The sequence below is a fragment of the Neltuma alba genome, unplaced genomic scaffold (genome assembly GCF_004799145.2).
Source record: "Neltuma alba isolate B1F8T4 unplaced genomic scaffold, ASM479914v2 tig00004401_pilon, whole genome shotgun sequence".
Taxonomy (NCBI): Eukaryota; Viridiplantae; Streptophyta; class Magnoliopsida; order Fabales; family Fabaceae; genus Neltuma; species Neltuma alba.
Window position 1 is genome coordinate 1 of NW_021633692.1, and position 26594 is coordinate 26594.

The following is a 26594-nucleotide window of genomic DNA, read 5'->3' on the forward strand; positions in this document are numbered from 1 at the left end:
TTGGCAGGGCTTATCAAGGTATACCATCGCAAGATGACTGTGTATTGTGTTGATCTATAGACAAGCATTCTCATTTTGCATAATTAATAAATGATTTGGTCTATATTCTTTTGTGTTTGAAGGCTTGGTTTCCGAGAGCTGCCCAGGGGTGTTCTGGATTCTTTATACCCCGAGCAGGTAATGCAATGCCAGACGGAGGAGGAATGTGCTGAACTAGTGAGGCATCTACCTCCTACTGAAGCTGCCCTCTTGGACTGGCCGTCAATCTGATGGCTGATGTTGTACTACAGGAACATCTGAACAAGATGAACGCGCGCAACATTTGCCATGGTTTTTGCGCCAAATATGACTCAGGTGAGTTCCAATCAATATTTTAATTCTTCAGGGAAGAAAAGGGATGCCTTTTTAATTGCACTATGATATTTTCTGGGGGGCGTTTTCCGCAGTATTTTCTTTCAAACACGGTTCGGTAAAAGGCCAAGTGTTTGACAACTTACAAGCTCATAAAATTCTGTGTCAAAAGTCCTTGCCAAGTTGCCAGTGCCATTTTATTTATTCCCTTAAGACCCAAAGTGCCAATGTGATGGTTGGTCTATCTGATGGTAGGTTTAACTTCTAGATTTTTACAGCACTCTGACTTTGTGGTTGCAGATGGCAGATCCTTTAACTGCATTAATGTACGCAGTCCAAGTGATGAATTTCTTAAAGACACTTGTACTAAAGACCCTCCGGGAAAGAAAGGATTTGTTGGTAGACTCTTCTCCTCAATTTCATTTCGAGCCGTCAGATGAGAATGGACACCATAGCCCTATGCAATCCTTCCAGCGAGATCCTAATGAAGAAAGGGAAGATGCACAGGAAACTTCATTTCCGAGAGAACTATCCAAGAATGTTCCCCTAACTCTACTCACCAAAGCATTAACCTGGCTGGAGAAGAATCTGGCAGTGTGTTAACCTCTTCTGAGCATCTAGTTTGTGATGGAGGTTTATGTTGCAAGTTTTCGCCCAAAGGAAATGCTGGGAAGAGTAAGACTGGCGGGCCAAGTAATCCCAATACTAGAAGGAAGACCAAAAAAGCCAGGGTACAACAACCTGCAATACATCGAAAAGTGCCTGTGGAGAAGAGGGGGATTAGCAATCTGAGTCGGTTGGATTCAAGATCAGAGAGGATAGAAGCCTGGAGGTGAAAGAAGCACAACTGTGACGTGTGGCTCTGTAATTTGTAAGTTGGATTGGGTTGGAACTTGCAAAAGTAAATTGTTTACTGGTTCACTCATGTTTTTCTTTGTATTCTTGGGTTTGCTTAACTTGTCCGATTTTAGGAACAGTGTTCTATGATCACTCTAACCATATAATGAAGTCGCATCAGTTGTGTGTTTACTCTTGCTCAAATTTTATTCCCAAATGATCTTCCTTCATTTGTGTTCAGGGCATCCTAAGGTCTCCTATGACTATTTTAGTGCTTGGGATCCTACGCTAGATTGCCATATTCTTCAATTGATAACAAGATGATTAACGACTTCTTATTGAGATTAGTAGAACTGTATGAAATGTCATAGCTTAAAAGACATTCCCATCTGAAAGTAGCAGAACTGTATGAAATCTCATAGCAGAATTGGTGATTGAGATACAGCGCGTAATATCACAGAGAGTGGACAGGCATGCCACCTGGCGTGCCATATTGAGAGTGGGTGGAAATGTGCCGCGGAGAGCACCTTCACACACGATCCAAAAAAACAGATCACAATTCGGCCTTAACAGTTCACATCACTCTCGTACTAAGAAAGCTGTGGTCCGTCCTCGGTCCTCCTTCCCCAAAGAAACAGTGAATAACATCCTCATCTTGCTCTCTGCCTTTCATCCATTTAGATACATGCAAGTTAAAAACTTTATCTTGATTCAATTTGTGTGTCACACCCAAAATTGGCTATTTGGTACCCAGTATCACGCCATAAGTCATAATGTCACAGAAAAATCATTACTTTAGTTGATAATTAAAGGGATAATTATATATAAACAACTGAATTTATAAACCAGATATTAAGAATAATCCCCATCAATACTGACAAGACAAGATATTTAGTTCCTGTCTTTGAACATTTTTATTGACAAATATTAAGAATTAACTAATGTTTCAATAATTTTTGAATAACAACTTATAAAATAATACATTGTTAAAAAAACATACAACGAAATAAGAAGATAAACTTTCAATATTTTCTCCCTTCAAGATTAGATGCTTTTCCGAAAGAGAGAGGGGCGAGGGGACCTCGAATTTGAAAGAGAGAATCTATCTATCTCTTACGCGTAGTGGTAAATGAATATGGAAACTTTTCCATGCTGCTTACTGAAATTTATAGGCATTTGTGGTCGCCAAATTTACACCAATCTCTGTAGCCACCCATTGATTCTTCAAAACTATCACACACAAAAACAATTCAAAGAGAAAAAAAATAGAACCTCCTACTTAATAGCATCTTGCTCTCGACTTTTTTAGATCAAGCTATTCTCGTGACCCTTTTATTTTTTTCGCCCCTTTTGTCTCCTCCTCTCAACAATCTTTGCTGTCTTTGCTCTCGTCTCTTAGAAAAGTAAAAACAGAGCAAAGGCCATGGCTTCCGGCACGAGCCTGCATCGCATATTTGAAAACCCGTTGCCTGAAAACCCAACGCTTATGCAATCCCTTTCGTTGAACCAAATTAGAACCATCAGACCCACTGACGATTCCTCCTTTACGGAGTTATTTGGTGAACTCCATTTCAAGGAGAGTCCTCAACCCTCCTCTTCATCTCCCTTTCTTCCAACTTCACCATCATTAGACCTTGGCTCTGACATAAACCAAACCTCTGTTGCAAGCACCCCAGAGGATCTTGATTTCGAGAATCCATTGCCACAAAGCCCAACTCTGCTTGAATCCCTCTCGTTCAATAAAATTATATCCGCCAGACCCGTTGACGGATCTTCGATTACTGAATTATTTGGTGAACTCCATTTCAATGAAAGTCCTACACAATCCCCTTCTTCATCTGACCCTGTTTCTACTTCACCATCAACAGGCCTTCAAAAGCCTGATCATAAAGATGTTCTCGACTCAAAACAGAGCACACCGGAATCAAAACATATCATACGTCACAAGAGTAGCGATAGTTTTTCATCTTTTAATTCTGATAGTCTGCATTTTTGCACAGAGGGCCTCGGTTTTGAGAGCTCAGACGATACGGAAGAGTTGAAAGCAGGAATGGATGAGTGTTGTTGGGAAACTCAAAGCGAGAAAGTGGGTATCAAGAAGAATAATTTCGCTCCAGAAGATTCATATGGAGAGTGCAGAAAGTCAAGGATCAGGGGGCTAGAGTTCCCTCCTCCTATTTCATGCATAGGGAGCACTGGGAAGCCTTGGGTTTGGTTCAAGTCTTACAGGGACAAAGGTAGATTTGTTTTGAAAGAAATAAGAATACCCACACGGGAGTTTCTTTACGCTAATAGAGAAGATGGAAGGCTGAAGCTGCGCTTTGTGCTGCCGGATGATGAATTTCTGGAAGAACAGAATGAGGAACAAGAGGATGATGATGATGCAGAAAGTAGAGACGAGGAAGAAAAAGATGATGATATAGCAAGTATAGATGAGGATGAAGAGAACACGGAAAAAGAAAACTTTGATTGTGTAGGAGATCAGGGTAACGAAGTATGAGGGATTGATGCGGGAGCCAATTCATGAAACGCAGGAAGGCTAAAATAAAATAGATTGTACTATGCTTTTTTACTCTAATCTACGTGCTACGGTTCTACGTTTTCTCAGTTTTGAATCCCATGATTACGAGGCTTTATTTTTGGCTCAACTTTGAATTTAAGAGTGCGTAATTAACAACGTGAAACTAACAAGTACTAAATTCTGTTGGATCAATTGCCTTCGGAGCTACTCCCTCAATGGTTTACACATACTAAGAACATAGCCATTTCAAAAATGTAGGAAATAATCATAACGCTTGACCAAGTTTTCTTGCTTTTCCTTCTGCTTTGGGGGAAAAACGAGAAGAAGAGAAAATAAAGGCAGCGCGCGCGCACAGCCCCCAAGATTCTCCACCGCCAAAGCATGATTGACAACTTCACATTGGTTCTAAACTCTAAACTGGAGTCTTTAATAATTTGATGACTCAAGTCGCAATTTTTTTAATCAAATGATTAGAGAGAATATGACATTAGCTGAAATTCGAAGGGTTAAACTGTTCGGGGAACAAGGTAAAAGAACAGAATTTCTTTTATGACAGAGCAGAATTAAAACAAAAGATGGGGGCATTCCGAGAATTGAACTCGGGACCTCTCGCACCCTAAGCGAGAATCATACCACTAGACCAAATGCCCTCGTTGTGAGCCCGCTCCTGTTAAGTAGAGTAAGTTAAAGATTCAGGTAACCCTGCAAACTTTATTGCACAAGAACTAGAAGGATGAAGCGCGGAAAAGAAGCGGCGTGGTCGAGAAATAAAATCTTAAGCCAGAATCATAGTGATGACGATAAGATTGTGAAAGAGACGCCAACTCATGGAGATAAGAGCATTTAATACAGGATCTGACCTGGGACCATAAATGCCGCGTTAACATATGGACATCGTGATGTGAATCCAGCACCGACTGTGATTTTGAATGGAGCATCCGATTTTCTTCTGATCCCCAATCCATGGATTGTTATTTCACCTACATGATCTGCCTCCCGAGAATTCGGAGACCACAGAAAAGGGGTTCTTTTTTTCTTTTCCCTCCTAAATTAACCGAATCAAATCAATTTATAATTTTTTTCTGAGCAAAAGAGGACGCTATAATTAGGAGGAACAAGAATAATAGCCTTTCAAAAAAGAAAAGAAAAGAAGCACCGTCTTTGCGCGCAGGAATGTCTCGCTTCGCGTGTTTCTTCGGATCAAATACCAACGGTGCAAGTGGAAGGCGGATTAATTTGCGCGAGCCACGTAGCAAAACATAAGTCCCCGATATTTTGGATTGGAGGACTACAAAGAGTGTTTATCTTCTTCAGCCGGCAGATCGTATTGACGCCAACAAATCGTTCGAATATAGCCTTCCCATTTTTAATACAAAACTTATTTTTGTAGTATAATTCATATTATTATAAAAAAAAAAACAGCACTATAAAATGGGGAGAATAAAAATATCCTTCTCAATAGCTAAGCCCGATGGTCAGAACAAATTGCATTAGTAGTGATCACTGATCAATGTCAGAAGTCTAGGAAGTAAGAACAAGTTGTGGACACGGGGTTTCAATATCTAGGATGCCAACGAAGCCCACAAATGCCCAGATGTTTAATTTCAAACTTCAGGTCCAATAAAAACAAAAAGTGGAATTAAATATTGAGCATCCACATCAATATAGATTCAAAATGTTCAATTTTTACCATTTAAATAATTTTTTTATTTTTAAGCAAATAAAAATTGAAAATCATTATTTTAAATTTTGCATGTCCCAAAGTAAAAATATTATAACAATGAAATCTGAACTCTCTAAATTCATGACGAGAAACATATGCAGCATTTAAAAAATAAATTGTACTCATTTACATTATAAGTTATAATTGCTATTTCCATAAATTTGCATTAATATATTGATTCCAGATGTTTTATACACTGATTTGTAAACACTGTTTCCCCTTCGCGAGTAAAAATTTAAAATACTTTCTGAACTGTTTCTTTAGGTATCCTACGCACAACTTCTATCATTATGACCAAAAAGAGCAACAAAATGAATAATCTCACGCCATTAGAACAATTTCAATCAAAACAAATTCGATGTGACTCAGTCCTCACGCAAAGTGCGTAGAATCCAGAGAATATAGATCATCTGCAAACTGCAAATTATTGAGAAACATAAAAGAAGCCAATCATATTGATAGTATGTTGGAACGTAGAACACAGGTATTGTGTGGTCATTTATTTGTCTAGCTGCTACAACCATTACCAAACTATGGCAACATGCATCAAGGCAGTGCAACTATCGAAGCAAGCCTCAATCCTGCGCTTCTGGCTTCTTCGCAGTGCCTTTAAGGTACCATCCCAAAGCACCAAGAATTGTAATGGTCCCAGCAACAACTGCATAGTTCCGGTACTGGTCAGTAGAAACTTTCTCGGCAGATGATGTTCCTGTAGAATCCAAGCTGGGTTTGGCGTCAGTTACTGAACCCCCCGAGCCTGCCGCTGCCTTACTGTCTGGTTGAGGACCCTGATTTAGAATAAATGTTGACTGATAAGTTTAAAGCATAATATTATGCATGCGCACAATAAAAACTACTAATCCAAAGGTGACTCGCTGATATAAATCATTTTAACCTGTTAGTAGAGTGACTCCATGGGAATAAATCAGGAAAATGTCACGAAAAATCAACACCATAGAAATAATTTACCCTCTAGTTAAAATGTTGTACATGGGGTCATGATCAAGAATCTGTAATGTTTAAAAAGCATAATTACACTACCAAAAGAAATAAAAACAAGTTTCCAGCCTCATGTTTACAGTTAATTTCAGCCAAAAGTTATCTGACGATAAGTCCATTCCCTTGTGTACCCTTGACTTACCACGCATCCACCACTCTTTTCATCTTGCCTAACTCACTCGTCATTTTTCTCATTTATCACCCCATGCCAGCAGGTATTAACAAGAAATATTTCTGAACCAAGCACCAAAAGAAATAAAAACCAGTTCCCAGCCTCATGTTTACAGTTAATTTCAGCAAAGTTATTTGACAATAAGTCTGTTCCCTTGTGTTCCCTTGGCTTACCACGCATGCTCCACCCTTCTTATCTTACCTAACTCACTGATCATTTTTCTCATTTACCACTCCAGTCACCAAGCATTAGCAAGAAATATTTAATTATCACATCAATTGAAGCAATGAAATCAACAAGTAAAAATCAATAATATCTCAAGTCAGACAATACCTTGCGAGCAAGCTTCTCTAATTTCTCTTGCTCAGTTTTCTGCACTATCCAAAAACAATAAACACATAAGGCAGGAGGAATTGAGAAAGCAAAATCCTCTGGTGATGTTCATAATAGACAAATAAAGTCAACTGGCAAAGAACAGTATCTTCATTTCAATACACCTAAAATTCAAATTCAGACATTGCTATGTTGCCAGTACGAACCACTAAGGCGATTTTTCGTTACCAATGCATGTTAATAATTTTTCACAAGCATTGGTGTTATACGCACGCCAAGCAGTTTTGCTCAGCTCGTTGGAAACCTCCCAACCTTTGGAACACCATGTCAAATCCTAACCATACAAAGATACTTGTGAATCTACAAACAAAATGAATGCTAAAATGCGGGGAAGAAAGAAACACGGCTATACTGCACCATATGCCAGAGAAAAGCGCCAAGGATAGAATCAATAAAAATAACTTCTGGATGCCCTATTATCTGTTAAAATTTGTTCGATAACCGATCGAAAGCTTGCAATGAAGACACTACACTAACACTCCGAAGTTCCTGGCAATGTCATCAACTTACAAAAGTTCATATCAGGATAAAAAGAACATATAGAACCAAGATTACGCTAGGAGATTTCAAGATTACCTTAATGTAAACATTTTCTGCAGCTTTTTCCTCCTCACTAAGTACTCTGCCATTGCCACTGCTATACAGTCTTCTGGACACAAATCTCGCAGCCATCCGCGTCGCCATCACACTCAAATTTGTTCTGTGTAAATGAGACGATGAATGCTAAATCTACTCGTCATGTCAAAATTTAAGATGATTGGAGGAACAAACATAAGAAAGGCGAAATCCCCTATCTATTGCCATTTGAAATAAAATGAAAACTAAGTAAACTCTCAGAAGAAAATCGATTGAATAAATGAAATCAGAAAGTTGATGTAGAGAAAGCATAGCAAATTCAAGGTGGTCCTTAAAACAAAATGACAAGATTTTTCGGAATAGAAGAAATAGATACCAGAATCAGTGCACAGGGCGAGAGGCTCAGAGAAAGAAATGCGAGAGTTCTTGTTGCGTAGGGGAAGAGGCGCACAAGGGTTTAAGGACAACCCCTTTAGATGCGGGCGAAGGGGCAGGTTCAAGCAACGAATGGCTTCGGTGCGAAGAGCCGGTTTCGTTTGTTCTATTTCAGGCCTTTTCTAGGACCAAAAGCCTAATGGCATCAGATTCAGAAGGTTGCAGATTTTTTTTGAAGAGGGGAAAAAAAAGAAAAAAGAATAGGCGGTTGTAGAATTTTCTTGCTATTTCTCCGAAGCCTTACGAAATTAAGCAAGCAAAATAACCATAATAAAAAGATCACTGATTTCAATTTTTGATAATGATATTTTTCTTTAAATTTGAGTGATAAATATTTACATCCATATGTCTTCACTTGTATCTTGTTTGGCGGAAAATATATTTGCTGTTCTTATTGCAAGTCTCCTAACTGGACAATGATTTGAAAGAGTTGAAATTAAAATTTACAAATAAAAGCTGGTCTAAATTTGTGTAAATATAGTAACATTTAATTTATTAACTAAATTTTGACATAGCATCCATTATAAAATTTGTGTTATTTGCACAGTATCGCGATTAATAATTGATGGTCAGTAAGAGAATATTTTAAGCACATTTTTAATTGTGTCTTCACTATTCTTCGTGTATTCATTTTTAGTTTATTTACAAAACTTATCATCCACAGCTTATTTTAACTTTTAAAAAATTGTTTTAAAATAATGTGGTTGGTCATTCACGAAGTTTTGGCATTACTATGGCTAGGTAGGCTAGACCCAAATTGCCCCCTTCTCCCGAACTAGCTACTCACAATCACAAAATTTTGTTTTGGGGAAGAAAACAAAGGAAAAAACTCAGAAATCAAACCCTGTTTGGCAGTTAAAAGACGGCAGAACTCATGCTTCTGGTCAACTCCCACGGTTTCCCCTGCTTTATCTGCATTCTTTTGAAGCCGAATGGTGAGGCCAAACCTCTGTGCTTACGTAATTCTCTCGAGATTTTTGCTCATATTTTTGTGTTCTTTAGGCATCCAAGAAAGATAGTAAAGCTCCTCCTCCATCCTCGAAGCCCGCCAAGTTTGGAGGAGGGAAGCAAAAGAACAAGGTAAGGGTCTTCAAATCTCTTAATTGAGAAGTCGCTCAGAAGTCAGAATGTAATCCTTTTGAAGAATCAGACCATTGTTTTCCCCAATGGCCTTTTGTAGTTTGCCTTGAACTTGACGAAGCTAATTGAATGTGCATCTGACTGCCGTCACTCTTCAGAAGTGGAGCAAGGGAAAGCAAAAGGAGAAGGTGAACACCATGGTATTGTTTGATCAAGCAACCTATGGTAAGCTCCTTTCGGAAGTTCCAAAGTACAACTTAATTACGCCATCCATCATGTTTGACAGATTGAGGGTACGTTCTTAGCTTCTCTGCACGCTCCGTACTTTTTATGCAATGAGATTGACAAAGGAATGTTACTGAGTGGTATTCCCTGATTTGAAAACCGCTAGCTATTTGAAGAAGCATAGTTTCTCCATGGACAACAATGTTTTGATCTGTACGTGGCGGAATAACAAGTATCTAGTGGAATCCTATGATTTGTATGCAAAGGCATCCTTGTTTCTTGGTCATTTGTAAAGTAGGGGTTCTTTGTGTGTCCTTTCCAAGAATATGACATTGGAAAGTATTATTGTTGGTGTGCGCAACAACACGCATATTTTAGACTTGAGAAAAGATCTTAGTTTGCTTTCCTCATGTAGAAGGAAAGTTGATTGGCTGATTGCTTGCACGTAATTTTTACTATAACTTTGTTCTTCTCTTCATCATTTACAGATCAACGGATCCTTGGCTCGTCGGGCGATTAAGGACTTGATGGCAAGAGGATCAGTTACGCTAATAGCTGCTCATGCCAGCCAGCAAATCTACACTAGATCCAGCAGCACCTAAGCTTAAAGATATTTCTTTCTCCGTCAGTGCCAAAGTAGCCTGCATACATTTGTTAGATAACTAATACTCCTACCATCCCCATGAGGACGGCATTTTGTTAGACCCTCACTTCTTCACTCTGATCATGGCTTGCACTCTTACTTCTGATTTGGTCCTGGACAATGGTTAGTTTTCTCCCTCAAGTCGGTGACAATTTTGTTTCGTTGCAACTTTTTTCACTGCCATATGATTGAGAAACGGGAATATCTACAATGCGTTACGCTGAACTTGGTAATCTTTGTTCTTGTGCTTTGAAACGAAAAGCGTTTGGGTTTTGCAATCGCCTGATTTACGAATGAGACTGTTTCGCCTCCCCAAATAAATAATGGTAACGAATAATTGAAAAATAGGCCTTCAAATGTCAAATTATATTACATCGGGCGTTCGATAGAGATTGAAGGCCTATGCTGCAAGCACTTCCAACTCAGAGTTGTTTTCCTGATCAATAACATCAAGGAACAATGGATCAACGGTGACATGGCTATCCACGTGCACCTTGAACTTATGTTCCCACCAAAGAACCTTGGCCGTACCACTGATATCCACGGCGGCGTCGAGCACCATCTCACGCTTGGCGACATCAGCCACAAATTGAGCGGCGTGGTGGGCCAGTTCCAGGCCGTTAAGCCGGGCCGGAAGGTGGAGCAGCTGGCAGGAGCGGGGCGGCTGCGAGCCGGCCTGCACCTCGGCCGAGCCCAGAAGCGAACCCTGGTAATAGATGGACATGGAGGTAGAGGAGTAGTGGATTGGAGCAACGTTGGGGTTGGTGACGTGTACGGTGAGGATGAGCTCGGCGTCGAGGACAGGAAGGTGGAGCTTCAAAGAGGTGAAGCTGATTGATATGAGGTGGAAGGTTGGGTCCTTGGGCTTCGCCGATACAAGCGCCGTTGCAGCCACCGCCGACGCAGCTCCGATAATCGCCGAACTCCAGCTCCATTTTACCTTCTGGTCCATGCCTGCTCCGCATCACCTCCAGGATCAGATTCCCAATCTGAAACCTGCAGTGGAGGAAGGAGCTAAGGGTAGTTATTAGATGACGGAAATGCCCTCAAATTTAGCCCCGCGAATTTTGCGGATGACGAGGACAGGTTCGTCATTGAGTCAAAAGTGGAAGCAGGAAGACGCCGAAGAGCACATGGGCACATGGCCCAAATATCGTCTCATCTCCACTTCCTGCTTCAGGGGGACATGTATAAGCCCATCTCTCGAAGTTGGGAGCCCAGGTACCGCATTGTGTTCTAACGTTTTCCTCCTTTTTTTTTTTTTTTTGCCAATTTTTAATATAAAAACTTATTCAGTTTTTAATTTAGTCTTAAATATAAAATTTCAATCCATTTTGTCTCTTATGTTTATTTTTTTTTAAGATAGTCCTTATAATAGTTATATATGTTAAATGTTTTATCAAATAGTAATTCTAACTAATACACATAATTAGTGAGATTTTTTTAATGTCTATTTATTATAAATAACAAATTTAACAAACTTTCTTAATCTACAACTAATTCTTATAATAAGAATCAAAGGTGGCATTAGAGACAATGAGAAAGCCTATAAAGTTGCCGTTTTACGGTCCCTTTTGTTTAACTAGTGGGGATAGGATGTCATATACCACACAATTCATCTTTAATTTATTGTTTTATAGATTATTATTTTTTAAATATATATAATACCTCCAGTTTTTAATACTACTTCCAATTGCAATTATAAGATTTCGTTTATAGTTTACAAATGATGTCTTATAATTAAGATAAGAAACGGTATAAAATTTAATTAACTAATTCAGAAAAATTAAGAAAATTATCAAATTACTTAGTTATAACATATATTCCTCCGGTCCTTAATATAAGACCCATTTAACTAATTTGATTAGATTAAGGAAGTTAGGTAAATTAGTTAATTATAAGAAAATTGACACATTTTTCCTAAAACACCATAATCATCTTTCTTAATACCCCATCTCCCTCTTTTATTTGATTATGGCTGAGGGAGTATTCATAGGGGTAATTTAGAGAAAATTGATAAATATGATAAAGGGGTCTTATATTTAGGACCAAAACCAACTCAAGAATTGGGTCCTATATTAAGGACCGGAGGAGTATTACATTATCTCTCTGAGATATTTATATATATAATCAGATTAAATATCAATTCATAAGTAAAGCAAATTTATTTTTTAAACATTGAGCTTTCTCAGTTTTTTTAAATTAATTAACTGGTTTTTATATTAAAAATTCGAAATAATACTAAATAGGAATAAAATTAAAAAGATCATTAATTAAAAATAAAACTAATTAAATTTAAAATTTTTCTTCATTTTAATAAAGTAAATTAGAAGTGCCTTACACATTAGCGAAAAAAATGATAGCATAACTTTCACTACTTTTTCCTTCAAATTTGCACATAGTTTTCTAAGATGTTGTGACAATAAAAGTAGTTAAATTAATGTTAAGTTCTACAATATTCTGATTTATTTTTAAATGAAAATAAATATAAATAAATGATTAAACCAAATAAAATCATACTACCTCCGTTCCTTAATATAAGATCCTATTTGACTTTTATTTTAGTCCTAAATATAAGACCCCAATATACTTTGTCTCTCATATTTATATATTTTTTTTCTAAAGTAACCCTTCTAATAATAAGAGTTCTAGTCAATACACTTGATTAGTAAGGATATTTTAGGAAAGACAACACCTATTTAGGACAAATAACTAACTCAACTTGCTTCCTTAATCTCCTCAAATTAGTCAACTGGCTCTTATAATTAGGACCGGAGGTAGTATTATTAAGTTGAAATATGCTTCCCAAGATTCCCAAATAAAATAAAAAGACTCACTTTTAATTCTTTTATTTGATTTTAAAAGTTATGTTTTGTGCGTTACACAACCATAAAGAATTAGGGGTATTTAAATTAGTTTTTTTAAAATGATTTGAATAAATATACAGAAAAAAAGTTGTGTCATTGCATGAAAGCATTTTTTTTTAGATGTTTTTGAGTTTGTCAAACTCCCCTGACATTTTGACAATAGCTCTTGTATGTATATCCTTCATGATATTTATTTTTCATGCTTGTTTTTTGATTTATTTTATAAATCATTTTAGAGTTAAAACTAACACTTACCGAATTAAGAATGTTATTAATATTTGAATTTGTGTTTTTTTCACTGAGTAACACTTTATACTATTTCAATTAACAACTTATTGGTTATATACTGTCATTTGATTATAATATAAATTGCTGCTTTAAAAAATATAAATTTTAATTACAAGGATGTGGGATGTCCTGCTTGCTCAGATAGTCAGATTAAATAAATATGAGGGTAATTTACCCAAAAAAGAAAAAGAGGGTAAATTCACTCAAATAAATATGAGGGTAAACGTCACACGTCCCGCACTCCACACCGGCCTCAGCCTGTAAGATGCGGAAACCTGCCCGGTTCCTACTGTCCAGCCTTCTGTATCTGAGATTCCCAACTCATTCCAACTCAGGCCATCATCATTTCGTACGCTAATTTTATTTCGGCTACGCCCCCAACTGCTACTATGGATCTTTACGATTCTAATCGCTCCCGCCACCGCAGGCCCATCTCCTCCGAGCGCTTCCTTGGCGTTTCAACCCATGCGCCGCTCCTTGAAAACCCTAGCTCCTCCAGAAGGATCAATGGTGGTGACGAGCTCACCGAAGACGTCGTTGTTTTCATGAGCGAAGACTATACTGAGCCTAACCATTCATCCACCCCTTCATCTTCCTCCGCCTCATCCACCCCACGCCACCACCTTCATCACAGCCATAAGGGTTTTGGGCCGCTCGATACATTTGGCATTCTCGCTGCTCTGCCTGAAGATGAGCCGTCCCCGAACGCGCGAAACACTTCGCATCTGTTCCATAAGGCATCTGTGTCTTCCACCTCTTCCTCGTCCTCCCGTTCGATTCCTGCCATTCCGAAGCCACCGCAGGAACGAATTCCTTCCTATACTTCATCGTCCTCTGTGAAGTACCCCCAGTCTGCGCCGGTGAATGTGCCGGTCATGTCGCCAGCAATGATGATGGCGAGGAGTAGACGCCGGGAATTTGATGAGGACTTTGACGACGAAGGTGATGAAAGTGAGGAAATGCTCCCCCCGCATCAGGCTGTGGCAAGAAATTCTGCGCAGTCCCCGATGCTTGCTAGCTCGGTTCTTGAAGGAGCCGGGAGGACGTTGAAAGGGAGGGATTTACGCCAGGTCAGGAATGCGGTTTGGCGGCAAACAGGTTTTCTTGACTGAAGGATTTGGATACTCGTAATTCTTGGATGCCTTATCTTACAATTTTCTTCTTTTGACTACATTTGAGATTATCAGACTGAATTTGTTCTGAACTAGTGTATCTTAGTGGCCAATTGCCGCTCCATTGTAAGCATGAAGCAAGTTACTATTTTAAATTTTCTTTCTGACGTCTTTTTATCAATTAAAACCTGCTCTACAAGATCTAGGCATGGCGGATCATTCAGTCCAAAGAGATTCGGTCATTTATGAGCTCGTTAATGTTTTATTTCCCTCCTTCTACGGGAGTGATTTTTGTATGTCCCGTCGTTTTCACTGGACACATTCTGGTTTTGATCATTTGTTGGACAGGGATATACTCTTAAGATTAGGATTAGGACTGAGAAAACAGTGTTTAGTACGAGATATTACTTATGATATGGGATTAGATAAACGCATATATGTGGGATTGGAGAATACTATGGGAGGAAATGGTATTCACCAATCCTACTTTTATGAATTTGTTTAATCCTATGTAACAAGCAATTACTCATGCTAAAGGTTTTTTTAATGATTTTTTTTTCAATTATAATCCTAATTCCTATTTTCAATATTTCGTACCAAATGGCACCTTATAATGCAATTCACAAAATTAATTCATCGGATGTGCTGAGTTTTTGATGTACCTTCCATCTGAGTCAAAATATATATGAACTTTGCGTCGCCAAATAAGGCTTACTGAGATCAGTTTATTTCTTTATTTGAAACACTCGAGATTAGAGAACTCATATACGTATATAAAAAATATGGTATAGCTCTAGCCACTCTATCATACTCTATTGTGGTTTAATTACTGCTTTTCCCTTCTTTATTGCGATTAAAAATTAAGGACTTTATGAAATGAGAAGTCTGTGTGCTCCCTTCACCACTGCCTGGCTTCTCTCCATTTTTGCCAGTACCATGCTATTAAATTGATAGCGTGCCTCTGAAAACTAAAATGCAACGTGTCAACTAAGTTAATTGTTGCATTTTCGTGTGATTTGGACTGTGTGGAATTGACCGATAACTTAGCCATTTGTTGCTTCTTCTGGTGGAATCCTAACATGTGGGTCTTGCCTTATGATATCAATGCCGCCTTGTTGAAGACATATGTGGTGTCAACTTTTCAAATTCAATCATCTGCATTTCAGAGGCCTTTGGCAGTGCGGTTTGAGGTTCTGAGTTGTCAGAGATGCTGCAAGAATCTTCTTTTAAAAGGTCTGTGGATGATTGTTCCTGATCTGTTTTACTTTCCTTTCATGAACGATCTTGTGTGCTGGCCTTGCGGGTAACCAACCACTGGGACTTTACTGTTAATCGAAGTTGCTGTTATTTTGCTCCTGACTTGTTTTTTCCCTGAGTTTTCTCTAACTTTGCTTCCTGGGTTCTGGGGATGCTGCTGTAATTTGCTCCTGAGACTGCTGTTAGTTGAAGTTGCAGCCTGTCGCAGTTGCAAACTGCATCAGCAAACAATAAAGCAAGAAACAATATTTATGACTTTTGGCTACCTGGAACGGCACACGAATGATGAATTCAAGAAGCGCAGCACTCAGCCGCCTCTGGAATTCCCAACTGGTTCGGTCGCTGTGTGTTTGATAACTGCCCTGAAACACAGCGCTGATTGTGGGAGGAGGAAGCCGTGTGTCAAGATCCTACTGGAAGGAGCAACGTAAAGATCAGTGTAGTAGGAGGATGAATTGGAGAGAGAGGATGGCGCCAAAATGATGGCATGATTTTGGCGCCAATAATGGAGCGAAGCCTCGTGATTGCAGAGTTTCCACGACTGAAATTGGCTTATGATGATGCATTGTTGGGGGTGGGCGATGTATGTTTATTTTCAGACAATATTGGCTATTGGATTCTTTTCCTTAAACCAGTCATTGGATGCCTATTGAAGGTATTAAATTATGAAACAAAACATTGAAGTTATCAAAATATATTTAATTACGAGAAAGCTCAATCTTAAGCTCTCACCCGTGAATGAATTAGGAAGTTACAACAAACCCAAGCCTTTTGGACAATCAGGAATGAGTGCTTGGTAGGAAACTTGCAAGTTGCAACTGACATTTTATGTTTTCTCCCTCATGTTTACGTTTTCTTTTTTCCCAAACTGTTTCATCCGTTCCCTTACATGTGATATACTGGAGATCATTCCACCTTCTGTTTCATTTTCTAGGCCTGTATTGTATCAAAAGCCTCCGATATAGGGCGTTGACGTGCGGCTGTTTTGGAATGAAGACTAGCATTCCGTTTGTTTCTTCCCTTTCATTGTTTTACAACCCTCCTACCTCTTCTTGGAAGGCCTTGACGTGCGCCTTTATGGTATCCTTGATGGCATAATAATAAGCGCTATTACTTACGATTCCAAAGAGGTTGTCGGCGTGACTAAGGGGATGACTTTTGATTTTACCCCAAACACTGTTCACGCTTCATGTCACATTCTTCTGGGCAAAATGGTGGTCCCTGTTTGGGTGAGCCCAGGCTTCTACCAGAAAGAACGCCATCTTTATTTAAGTGCTTCCGCGAGAAGTAGGTTGCGGGGGCGATTTTCATAACTGCATCTTTACTTTTATGTGCCCTTGCATGTCCTATCCCAAAACACACCATCATAAGGTTGGTAGAGGTGTAAATGAATCCAATTGCTTGTAGCTTACTTGGATTTCGCTTGTTCCAAAATTTGGTTGCATTCAATTTTACTTATTAAATGAACATGTTTGCATAATATGCTATTAAATTTGTTGAGTTAGATAAGCCAAGCTGACTCTGCAAACAACTTATTTTATAATATTATTTTCGATCCTTAATATAAGAGCTAATTGACTAATTTGAGTAAATCAAGAAAGCTTGTTAAATTAGTTATTTATAATAAATATGTGTTATCTTTTCTAGAATATTCTTGCTAATTATGTGTATTAACTAAAACTACTATTTGATGGAATCTTTAACATGTGCAATTACTATAAGGATTACTTTGAAAATTATGGATAAATACAAGAGATAAAATTAATTAGAGTCTTGTGTTTATAAATAAATTAAAAATCAAACTAATTTTTATATTAGGTAGTGTAAGAAATGCTCATAGTTTGTGGACTCTAACGTTGATTTTTTTTTTTTGGGTACACTCTAACGTTGATATTACTACTACGAATTGGTGTTGCACGGCCATGACGGTTTAATTGGTCTAACTCAACTCAGCATTTTGAAGCCCATTTATGATCTGAGGCTGTTAGCATCTCTCCCTTTAGTGCTTTTTTAAGGAGGGGGAAAAAAAAGAAAAAGGTTATGAATGAGTGATTTTGGATGGATAGTATTTCATGGGGCTGGAAGACGGAGGCACTGGCAGAGTGCATTAGTTATGGAAAGATGACCACAGTGAAGGGTCTTTGCTCGGAAATTAAACCACGAAATGAATTCAACGGAATTTGAATTCTGGTTGCACATTTATCAAACCATGACGGGTAGAACACGACCCTTGTGGGGCTGCTTCTTTGTAGAGCCAAGACTTAGACTTGATCGGTGATCCTCAGAATCGCATTTAAGTGACTTAGTTGACATGTTGGGTATCTCTGTTTCATCCATCCCACCAGTGGGAGACAGCAAAGATTTGCTTTTTATCACTAAATATTTTCTCCTCTTAGCTTTTCCGTCTCACACTAAGTTGACTGCTTTCTTTTTCTTTAAACTTCTTGATTTCAACTCGTCTTATTCTTGATTAATCATTACTTACATTCATTATGGTCTTTTAGATGATTTCAAAACATCTCTGAAAAAGGTCCGAGCCGGTCGTAGTTAATAACAAAGTTTCACCGCGAGAGTTAAATTCACGGGAGATCAGTGAGACCAACCAGGTTCATAAATCTCATGTTTTATGGGATTTCCTTTTCAACCATGTACTACTATAGACGCTAACTTTATTATAAGATTTCATATTAAATATGGCATGCATCTTTTGAAATATCCCTGTCAAATGTCGGGGCCTGGGGGGTTAGCACAGTCATCACTGAGTGATCTCTCACTTACGCTTCATTAATACTCTCTGACCTCAGCAACTCAGTGCCAAAAACTCCACAAGGACGATCACTGAACTAAAAATCTGGCTCCTCTTACGACCCATGACTTGTTTGAGATGAGAATTTTCCAGCTTCTCGGCACAGCACCAAAAATCTATATACTCTTCCGGTTTTTAACATAGGATCTAATTATTAAGTTAATTTTGATTCTAAATATAAAATCTATTTTTTATATTTATCAATTTTTTTAAATTATCTCTTTAGATACTCTCTTAATCATGATCAAATAAGTGAAGGAGGAAAGATATTAATAATAATAATTATGATATTTTAGGAAAAACATGTCATATTTGTTATAATTAACTAACTTACCTAATTTTCTTAATCTAATCAAATTAATTAAAAAGATCTTATATTAAATATCCTATTATATTCTGCACACTTTCCTGGTACCTGTTTCATGCTTTCTTTTCAACTCTAGTCTTCACTTTTGAATTTTTTAACCAAAAACTTTCTAATGATCTTCCTCTTGCTGTGGACTTTGGCATGCTTCAGTTTCGAACTCTAATCAGAAAAAGCAAGGCCGACGTGCTCAAGGATTCACGTCAAAGCTGCTGATCTGTGAATAAATTAGATATTTGTTTTTTGTGCACTGATAACATCTTCTTTACACGTTATTGTAACATGATGATAAAATGTGTGATTGAGTTTCTCACTGAGCGTGTTTTATGTCCACATAAAAGATGAAATTACAGTATAAAAAATTTTCATATATTTCTGACATTTGACAAGTTTCGCTGAGCAGTACTTAATTGCAATCTATGAAGACCAACTACTAATGTCAGCTTTAGGCCCCATCATTTATTACGCTCACATTATAAGCTGCAAGCTTGTCCTCCTTCTCTACAGACTTCAAACTTGGAACTCTTCTGTCAGCCATTTCTTGTTGCTTCTTTCTGCAGAAGCTAGTCTCATGGCGTTTCCTCAGCTTATCACAGCTCTACTTTTTGCATTAGCCCTAGCCACAGTTGACCCCTCCACATGCCATGAAGTAAAAGCTAAAGTCTCTTGCCTTGACTGCCCCAACAATTTCGACTTCTCTGGTTTGTCTCACAATCTTCTAACGTACTAATTCATCCATTAGTGACTCACTAGCTTTCACTCTATTCTTATGCCATGTGGTTTCAACTTTTCAGGGATTAGGGTTTCAGTGAAGTGTGATAAAGTGAATAAGTTGGGAGTGGCAACTGCAGAACATGATGGCTCCTTCAACCTTAAACTTCCTAAAGACTCAGGGAAGTGTCTTGCACAACTTGTGGGAGGACCAGAGCAGCTTTATGCTTCAAGGAAGAACATGTTCTCTCGAATTGTGAAGGCTAGAGAGCCCAACACGTTCACCATATCTACTCCTCTGAGCTTCAGCACAAAGTCTGAGCTAGGCTCCTCCAAAACTGTCGATCTTCCTCTGCCTCCTGAGTGGGGTTTGGCACCCTCTAGCTACTATGTCCCTTTCTTCCCCATCATTGGAATACCCTGATTATGTATTCCTTTAACGTTAAAGCGCTTGTGTAATATTATCAAAAGCACACCTATATGTATATGCGACATGAGTAAATGTGGCAGTGTGGTAAGATCTGTATTTATGCTTTACTCTTGTTAAGTAAGCTTGTGAAGAAGGAAGTTACTTTTTCTATGTTTGAAAGCAGGCATGTATATGATGTGTTCTGCCTTGTCTATGTATTTGTGTCTCATGATAATGATAGTCCTGGTTCATAAAGCACCAGTTTCAGATTATACTTTTCTCTTGCTCAGATTTGTTGGGTTTATGTATAATTCTTTGTTGGTTTAAAACTATTAGAAGTGTTGCTAGCGAACATTTATTTCATGAAATTTGATAAACATTAGATCATGTGCATGTACAGAGGATACTGAAGAAAATGAAACGAAGGATGCAACTTCTAATTAATGACTAGAAGGTGGCCTGCATAAACCAAGCGATAGAAAGCAATAGGACCCAGGAAAACGAAACCTAACATGTGGTTGAAATGTGATGAGACAATAAAGAAGTTGAAAAGGACAGGATTTTCAAATTGCTTGTGAGAGTTGTTGTGTAATACTAATTTCATTACTTAATATAACAACTAGCTTGACATTCAATTTGGTTAGGATTTCAATTTATTTTGTCTCTTATATTTATTTATTGTTTTGTAGACATTATAGTAATTGCAGATGTTAAAAGTTTTATTAAATAATAGTTCTATCCAAAAGTTTTATTAAATAATAGTTCTATCCAAAAGTTTCATCAAATAATAGTTTTAGTCAATACACATAGTTGGCAATAGTATTTTAAGAAAAACAACACTTATTTATTACAAATAACTACTTTAACGAATTTTTTTAATCTACTCAAATTAGTTAACTAGTTTTTATAGCAATACTAATGATAAGAGGAAGTATAACATTACAGGAAAATGAGTATCCAGAAGCAGTCAAAACTACTAGTAAAAGTACTAAAAACTGCTGGTATAACGTTCTCAGTTGCCACTGTTATAACCAAGAGCTCTGCTATATCCTTATTGGGGTGAGTGATCCAGCAGATTTGAATCTTCACGTTTGTTTTTGGTAATTAAACATTATATTTACTAACTTATTTTAGATTTGAATCTCTAAAGTAAACTACTAAACTTCATGTAAGGCGTCAAGAAATGAAAAGGAAATGGCAGGCCCCATATTTGATATCTGTGACTGCGTGTCCTACATCTCCATCTTCCTCTCTGTCTTTCTTTATACTTTACCTGAAGTAAGCCTAAGGGACATTTTTTTTATTGTTATTTTCCTTTATTATTATTGCAACTATAAGTGATGCTGTGAAGTAAGAGGGAAAAGAAAACTGCTACTAAGCCATACTCTAGTGACATTCATAAATACTGCTAGCGAATGAAAAGAAATACTGTCAGTGAATTCTGTTTTTGTAAACAATCACAAGTGCTGTCACACTATAGATATCTGCAAGTGTAAAATAAAAATGAGGACAGCTTTTAAAATGCATTTGCTAACTGCAAGAATCAATTTGCCCCCCACTTTTACGTATCAATTTCCCAGTTTCCTTAACTGAAACATACTTCAATTTCTTTCTTTTGTTTCTTTTTTCAAACTTAGAAAACCAAAAAGAGCAGCCACTCCAATACTTATGCTGTCAAGTGCAATTTGTTTGAAGATGAGCTTCTCATAGCAGTCAAAGTAAAAAATAGGAACAATTTCATAAAGATTGCATTTGTTCATTAGTGGAGTAAAGGAGAGATGAAGGCAAACTAATGAAAATTTTAAGTGCTGAAAACAACTGATATTTGACAGTCACATTTCACCTTAGCTAATTCATTCATACCTGGTCTGGACATTGCCTCTTTTATCAGAAATAACGACCTAGCTCAAAGCTATTTGACATGACTTTGTAGGCAAAAATTGAATCTATGACCACCTTAGACAAGACTCAACCCTGTGACCTTGTCTTAACATTGGCAGTTTGTTTATTAACCACTCCAAGCTGCTAGTTTTGAGAAAGATTATAAACCCATTTAGAATTAATAGTGTTTTACAAAATACGAGGTAAGTATGTGAGAGAAATTTTGTCTCAACTTATATAAAATGCACTTATAGAAAATTTTCATCATGATCTTAAATAGGCACTGTATGCCATCCTGCTATACAATCGGCCCATCCTCATGTCACACCAATAAGGGGGGACAGATTTGCAGATCATCGTAGGTATTTGGATAGAATTAAAATCATGATTTTAAAAGTGTTTTTACAGCGTACAAAATAAATAGGTAGAAAAGTTTGTTTCATTTTTTAAAAAAAAGTATTTTTTTTGTGTTTCCAAACATATTTTAGAAACCTTTTAGATCAATTTATTATTTTAGTTTGCAATTATAAAATTAACAATATGCCGTTCTGTTACGTCACGTCAAGTAGATGGCATCTGACAGAGTCCGCGTGTGAAGATTGAGATTTGACCCTTTTTGCAAATTTTGTGACTTTACCAGTCAATGCAGAGGCATTTTCTGTCTTTTTTTTGAGTAGGATGTTATCGTTAACTCAGGATATCCCAGCGTATCAGCCAAACTAATCCCAGGATGTCTCGTCAGGAATCGAGCCCATAATCCGGTAGGAGAACGCGCCTTGTGCCCCCGTTTGCGACCAGTCAGACCCCACCATTGCAGGCAGGCATTTTCTGTCTTTGATTTGGATGGAGATTTCACCATCTGAAGTATTACTATTATAAAAAAGAAGCTAATTTTACGTCATAAACGTGTCATATGGAGATAAGCAGTGGATTTGGAGGAGAGGAGGAAAGTGGATGCACCAGAGGGAAAAAAAAAAGTCTTTTGGGTATTCAATAACTTGGGAGGTGCATTATGAAAGCAGTTGAATTTTGTGTCATAGCTCTCAACTCTCTCACTTGATTACCGGCTCATATTTCAAGATACAATGAACGTACGCTTCCAATACCATCTCTAAAATGTCAAATTACCCCCAAATATCTTATCTTTATGTTTGGGGCGGGGGAGACCAACGTGTAAATCAAGTCTTTGTTACTTTTTCGGTCTTAATTAATTTCGATATATTAAATTTAAATAAATTATTTAAATTTAAAAAAATTGACATGATCTTCCTAAAATATAATTTTGTTTCAAGTATCAGTTTATAAGGTATGCAATTTAGTTTTAAAAAAACTGATAAACATACTATATGAAATGGATTAAAATTTTATATTTATAGTTAAAACAAATTCTCTAACTAGTTTTTAATTTAGAATGTAAGGAATGTCTTCTAAAATTGAAATAGCAAAGCATAAATGGCATCTTAGAATATTGCCTTATATAATCCTATAAACACATAGCTTTTAATATTCATAAACCACTTGTTTCATTTAAAACTTCATAATGATTGACTGTTCATCATAGAATGCTACAATTTTTTCATGAGTATTAAAACTTAATTATGAATCTGCAATAAAGTTGATGGTTGTCCCACACTCGCATATATTTGGAAAGGAAGGACGAAGTCTGGTCCGGTCGGTACGATTTTGGGCATGCTTTGACTAATGGGTCATTTTGCCTTCCTCAATTGGTCATCCCCTATAAAATTGATTAAATCAGTATTCATTGGAAATAATCTTAGGGTCCACTAAAGAATTTGTCAAAGTTAATCGTCAATCTATGGCCCAAAAAATTTAAAAAGGAAAAATAAATCAATCACCCAATATAGCACGTATGGCGAGAGATATCATGGCGCAAAATGAAATTGACTGTTAAATTAATCAAAATTAGTAAACTTTTCAAGACAAACATGACCTTTTTTTAATTCAAGTACCCGTTTTTTTTCCTTTGACTTACTTAATCAGTTCACATTTCACACCATAATTAGATAAAGCTGCTTTCTTTTCATTTTTAATTGGCAGAATTGCCCAAAAAATCTCTTTATTAGATATCTTGGAACTTTTCTACCTTCTATCAATTTTAAACTTCACCTCAGCTTAGTTGGCGTGAATATGACCTTGTTTTTGTTGGGACGAAAGTCCATGCGCATGTATGACCATTCAAGTCCTAAACTTGGCCCAAGACAGGCAATTTTATGATTCGAAAATATCCCATCAGTCGACCGACCCCCAGTAAATTGACACCATGCAGCCTCTGATGAATTTAATTGATGGTCAGCAGAAATATTTTCTTACCTATTTGGATTTTTACCATAACGTAAAACCACCATTTCAAACATTTGTTCCGCTGAATATGACCGTACATTTTCATGATCATCCCAGAGAAAGAAGTTAAATATCAATTGTCAAGCCGATTGACCTGAGAAGTCTAATGTTATATAATTCATCTTCTGCCCCTTTTTCCTTCTCCTTTCAAGTACTTGACGTTATCATCATGTTTAAAATATATATCAATATGAATAGTGGAGTACGATATCAAAACACAAGCAGATTATTTAATTAAAAAGGTGCAGGGCATAGAAACGCACAAGCCCCTAAGATTAAATTAAAGAGAGGAGGACTGATTCAAAGGCGAGATTTTGTGGGGATAATCATAATAAAGACAAATGAATGAAGGGCATGAAGACGCTTTCTTGCCCCCCTAACCGCGTGGAAGTTTCCCACCAATCCAAACTCGCCATTTCTTCCTTCTCATTTTCCTCTTGCCAATATCTTCCAGCCACAGCTCAGAGCCCATTCCCTTTATTTACCTGTGGCCTCTCTTCTCTGCTCATTGTCAATGCCCACACTACACAATATCAATGGAAAATCAGCCTCCTGGTTTTCGCTTCTACCCAACAGAGGAAGAACTAGTGGCTTTCTACCTCCATAACAAGCTTCAGGGGGGAAGCGACCACCTCAGCAGAGTCATCCCTGACATTGGCATTTATGACTTCGAGCCCTCCCAGCTTCCCAGTACTTTTCTACTCTTAAATTCTTCGACTTCTCATCGTATATTATCACTTGGCGGTTGGCTAAATTGGTTTGTTTTGGTTTGGTGTAATGTGTTGCAGAGCTTGCGGGAGAGAGATGTCGTGCAGACACAGAGCAATGGTTCTTCTTCTCGCCGAGACAGGAGAGGGAAGCCAGAGGAGGCAGACCCAACAGGACCACGGCTTGTGGGTATTGGAAAGCCACAGGTTCTCCAGGGTACGTTTACTCTTCTGATAACAAAGTCATTGGGTTGAAGAAAACCATGGTTTATTACAGAGGCAAAGCTCCTTCCGGAAGGAAAACCAAGTGGAAGATGAACGAATACAGAGCTATTGAATTCTCTCACCAATCCTCTGTTCCTACTCCTAAGGTACAATCAAAGACCCAACCTTTCAATCTTTCTCATCATGCTCCTTCACTATCGCAGGCCTAGCATTTATTTATTTTCCTTTTTTCCCTTTCCGTTTACTTAGTTGAGGCACGAATTCAGCTTGTGCCGAGTTTACGTGGTATCGGGAAGCTTTCGAGCATTTGATCGTCGCCCTTTAGCTTCTTCAACATGTGGGCAGGATCAGGATATAAGGGTGGATGAATCAAGCTCGCGTGGAACCTCCCATCCACTCCCTGATGCAAACCCGAATGTAAATAACGAGGAAGAAGAATCTCTGTGGGACTGGGGACACTTTACTTGCGATGCTTCTGTTAATTATGACTCGATTCCTTGAATTATACTATATCTTGTTGACATCTGCTTTTTGAACTTCTTGTTCATAAGGCTTTGACCTCTGGTCGTCGTCTAGCCTCTCTGGTCTGGGTAAGCGTTTGAAGCAGCTGTATGGTTCTGATTTCTTCACTTGATGGGTGCTGGAAGACAGAGATGCGTTAATTCATTGTATTTGTTCATGACTTTATAAAGAACCGAAACCATTTCTCTTCTGAATTAGGGAAGTATTATTGCGATCTGCACTGATGCTTGTTATTTAGTTACAATTTGATCAAAGATGCCTTGTTATTCAATTTGAATTGTCTCAGTTTCTTTCTACTCTTTCAACCGATCAATCTCAATTAACGGATTGCATATATACCCATGAGATTTCCTAAATAATTATGCTTAACCAAAAAAATTTATTAAATTAAAATGAGGGGAGTTCACAGACGTCCCTAAAATAATAAAGAACAAATCACTTTTGATCTCTGGGTATTAGTTTAATATTTTATCATAATTTATTTCTGCATTTTGCTATTTTAGTGGAAGACCAAGAAGGCTATATCGATGGCTAGTGACTCAGTGACAACGATAGCTAATGTGTTTGGATAAAGTCTCAGTTTTAAAGCTAAAATTTATATCTTGCTGATATGAACTCTTTGCTGGACCCGAAGCTCCTAGTTGCGCCATACTTGGAAACTAGCTTGCTACGACAATACGTTACCATTCCAAATAAATTTTGGAAGTTTTTAGACATAATCAAAATTATAATTATAAAAAGATTTTTATGGTATACGAAATAAATATGCGAATGAGTTACTTTTATAATATACAAAATAAATATGTAAAGGAATTTACTTTAATTTACATAAAAGTGATTTTTTAAAAACACTTTTTAAATTATCTAAGCACGGACACATTTAGCATTCTCGCATCATGTGATTCAAGTTTTATTATTATTATTTTTTTTAACATGATAGTTTCAAGTTCAAAGCTACGTACATACTTGGTGTCAGGAGATTCTATCTGGACAACAGCTAACAAAAATTGAAGGAAACAAGCCATATTTCTTTTGAGAATTATTTTGATTTAAAAATAATATAAAGGATTAAAATAACAGATTTTATCCTTAAAAAATTAAAAAAATCAAAGCTAAGATACGAAAGTGA

General features: G+C 37.4%; 6 protein-coding genes, 2 long non-coding RNA genes and 1 other non-coding gene across 14 annotated transcripts; 5 read left to right on the forward strand and 4 right to left on the reverse strand.

Moving 5' to 3' along the window:
- Positions 1-1668: 1668 nt before the first annotated feature.
- LOC114744618 (uncharacterized) lies at positions 1669-4839 on the reverse strand. The gene is made up of 2 exons (XR_003740120.1): positions 4570-4839; positions 1669-1854 (listed from the first exon to the last, which is right to left on the reverse strand). It is a non-coding gene; the product is annotated as an uncharacterized LOC114744618 (long non-coding RNA).
- Positions 1975-26588, forward strand: LOC114744616 (uncharacterized). Its single transcript, XR_003740119.1, has 3 exons — positions 1975-2578; positions 11252-11262; positions 26578-26588. It is a non-coding gene; the product is annotated as an uncharacterized LOC114744616 (long non-coding RNA).
- On the reverse strand, positions 4288-4359 carry TRNAP-AGG (transfer RNA proline (anticodon AGG)). The gene has a single exon. It is a non-coding gene; the product is annotated as a tRNA-Pro (tRNA).
- LOC114744614 (uncharacterized protein At2g27730, mitochondrial-like) lies at positions 5747-8141 on the reverse strand. Of its 2 annotated transcripts, none has more exons than XM_028932782.1 (4): positions 7949-8141; positions 7573-7698; positions 6937-6975; positions 5747-6220 (listed from the first exon to the last, which is right to left on the reverse strand). In XM_028932782.1, the coding sequence occupies exons 2-4, from the start codon at positions 7678-7680 to the stop codon at positions 6008-6010; spliced, it is 360 nt and encodes a 119-aa protein (XP_028788615.1). In that variant the 5' UTR covers positions 7681-7698; positions 7949-8141; the 3' UTR covers positions 5747-6007. The 2 variants fall into 2 exon arrangements, with proteins under 2 accessions (XP_028788615.1, XP_028788614.1); XM_028932781.1 differs by having other exon boundaries at positions 7573-7696; positions 7908-8141.
- LOC114744615 (40S ribosomal protein S25-like) lies at positions 8851-10077 on the forward strand. 2 transcript variants are annotated; one of them, XM_028932783.1, is made up of 4 exons: positions 8851-8942; positions 9010-9087; positions 9246-9380; positions 9801-10077. In XM_028932783.1, exons 1-4 carry the CDS (start codon positions 8940-8942, stop codon positions 9912-9914), a joined length of 330 nt encoding a protein of 109 aa, XP_028788616.1. In that variant the 5' UTR covers positions 8851-8939; the 3' UTR covers positions 9915-10077. The 2 variants fall into 2 exon arrangements, 1 of the variants encoding a protein (XP_028788616.1); XR_003740118.1 differs by lacking the exon at positions 9801-10077 and having other exon boundaries at positions 8851-9087; positions 9188-9329.
- LOC114744612 (uncharacterized) lies at positions 10301-11044 on the reverse strand. The gene has a single exon (XM_028932779.1). It carries the CDS (start codon positions 10905-10907, stop codon positions 10356-10358), a length of 552 nt encoding a protein of 183 aa, XP_028788612.1. The 5' UTR covers positions 10908-11044; the 3' UTR covers positions 10301-10355.
- LOC114744608 (uncharacterized) lies at positions 13417-15991 on the forward strand. 4 transcript variants are annotated; one of them, XM_028932776.1, is made up of 2 exons: positions 13417-14237; positions 15344-15991. In XM_028932776.1, the coding sequence occupies exon 1, from the start codon at positions 13500-13502 to the stop codon at positions 14220-14222; it is 723 nt and encodes a 240-aa protein (XP_028788609.1). In that variant the 5' UTR covers positions 13417-13499; the 3' UTR covers positions 14223-14237; positions 15344-15991. The 4 variants fall into 4 exon arrangements, with proteins under 4 accessions (XP_028788609.1, XP_028788608.1, XP_028788606.1 ...); XM_028932775.1 differs by having other exon boundaries at positions 15389-15991; XM_028932773.1 differs by having other exon boundaries at positions 13417-14208.
- Positions 19161-19857, forward strand: LOC114744613 (uncharacterized). The gene is made up of 2 exons (XM_028932780.1): positions 19161-19350; positions 19444-19857. Exons 1-2 carry the CDS (start codon positions 19221-19223, stop codon positions 19782-19784), a joined length of 471 nt encoding a protein of 156 aa, XP_028788613.1. The 5' UTR covers positions 19161-19220; the 3' UTR covers positions 19785-19857.
- On the forward strand, positions 24467-25736 carry LOC114744610 (NAC domain-containing protein 90-like). The gene is made up of 3 exons (XM_028932777.1): positions 24467-24701; positions 24800-25089; positions 25193-25736. The coding sequence occupies exons 1-3, from the start codon at positions 24548-24550 to the stop codon at positions 25442-25444; spliced, it is 696 nt and encodes a 231-aa protein (XP_028788610.1). The 5' UTR covers positions 24467-24547; the 3' UTR covers positions 25445-25736.
- Positions 26589-26594: the final 6 nt, after the last annotated feature.

Coding starts and splice junctions, on each gene's coding strand:
- LOC114744615 (XM_028932783.1), top strand. Junction 9,088..9,245: donor GAGGGAAGCAAAAGAACAAG/GTAAGGGTCTTC, acceptor GTCACTCTTCAG/AAGTGGAGCAAGGGAAAGCA. Junction 9,381..9,800: donor TCATGTTTGACAGATTGAGG/GTACGTTCTTAG, acceptor CATCATTTACAG/ATCAACGGATCCTTGGCTCG.
- LOC114744612 (XM_028932779.1), bottom strand. CDS start 10,907: ATGGACCAGAAGGTAAAATGGAGCTGGAGTTCGGCGATTATCGGAGCT.
- LOC114744610 (XM_028932777.1), top strand. CDS start 24,548: ATGGAAAATCAGCCTCCTGGTTTTCGCTTCTACCCAACAGAGGAAGAA. Junction 24,702..24,799: donor CGAGCCCTCCCAGCTTCCCA/GTACTTTTCTAC, acceptor AATGTGTTGCAG/AGCTTGCGGGAGAGAGATGT. Junction 25,090..25,192: donor CCTCTGTTCCTACTCCTAAG/GTACAATCAAAG, acceptor CCGTTTACTTAG/TTGAGGCACGAATTCAGCTT.
- LOC114744613 (XM_028932780.1), top strand. CDS start 19,221: ATGGCGTTTCCTCAGCTTATCACAGCTCTACTTTTTGCATTAGCCCTA. Junction 19,351..19,443: donor CAACAATTTCGACTTCTCTG/GTTTGTCTCACA, acceptor TCAACTTTTCAG/GGATTAGGGTTTCAGTGAAG.
- LOC114744614 (XM_028932782.1), bottom strand. CDS start 7,680: ATGGCGACGCGGATGGCTGCGAGATTTGTGTCCAGAAGACTGTATAGC. Junction 6,976..7,572: donor CAGAAAATGTTTACATTAAG/GTAATCTTGAAA, acceptor TGGATAGTGCAG/AAAACTGAGCAAGAGAAATT. Junction 6,221..6,936: donor TAGAGAAGCTTGCTCGCAAG/GTATTGTCTGAC, acceptor ATTCTAAATCAG/GGTCCTCAACCAGACAGTAA.
- LOC114744608 (XM_028932773.1), top strand. CDS start 13,500: ATGGATCTTTACGATTCTAATCGCTCCCGCCACCGCAGGCCCATCTCC. Junction 14,209..15,343: donor TGCGGTTTGGCGGCAAACAG/GTTTTCTTGACT, acceptor GCCTTGTTGAAG/ACATATGTGGTGTCAACTTT.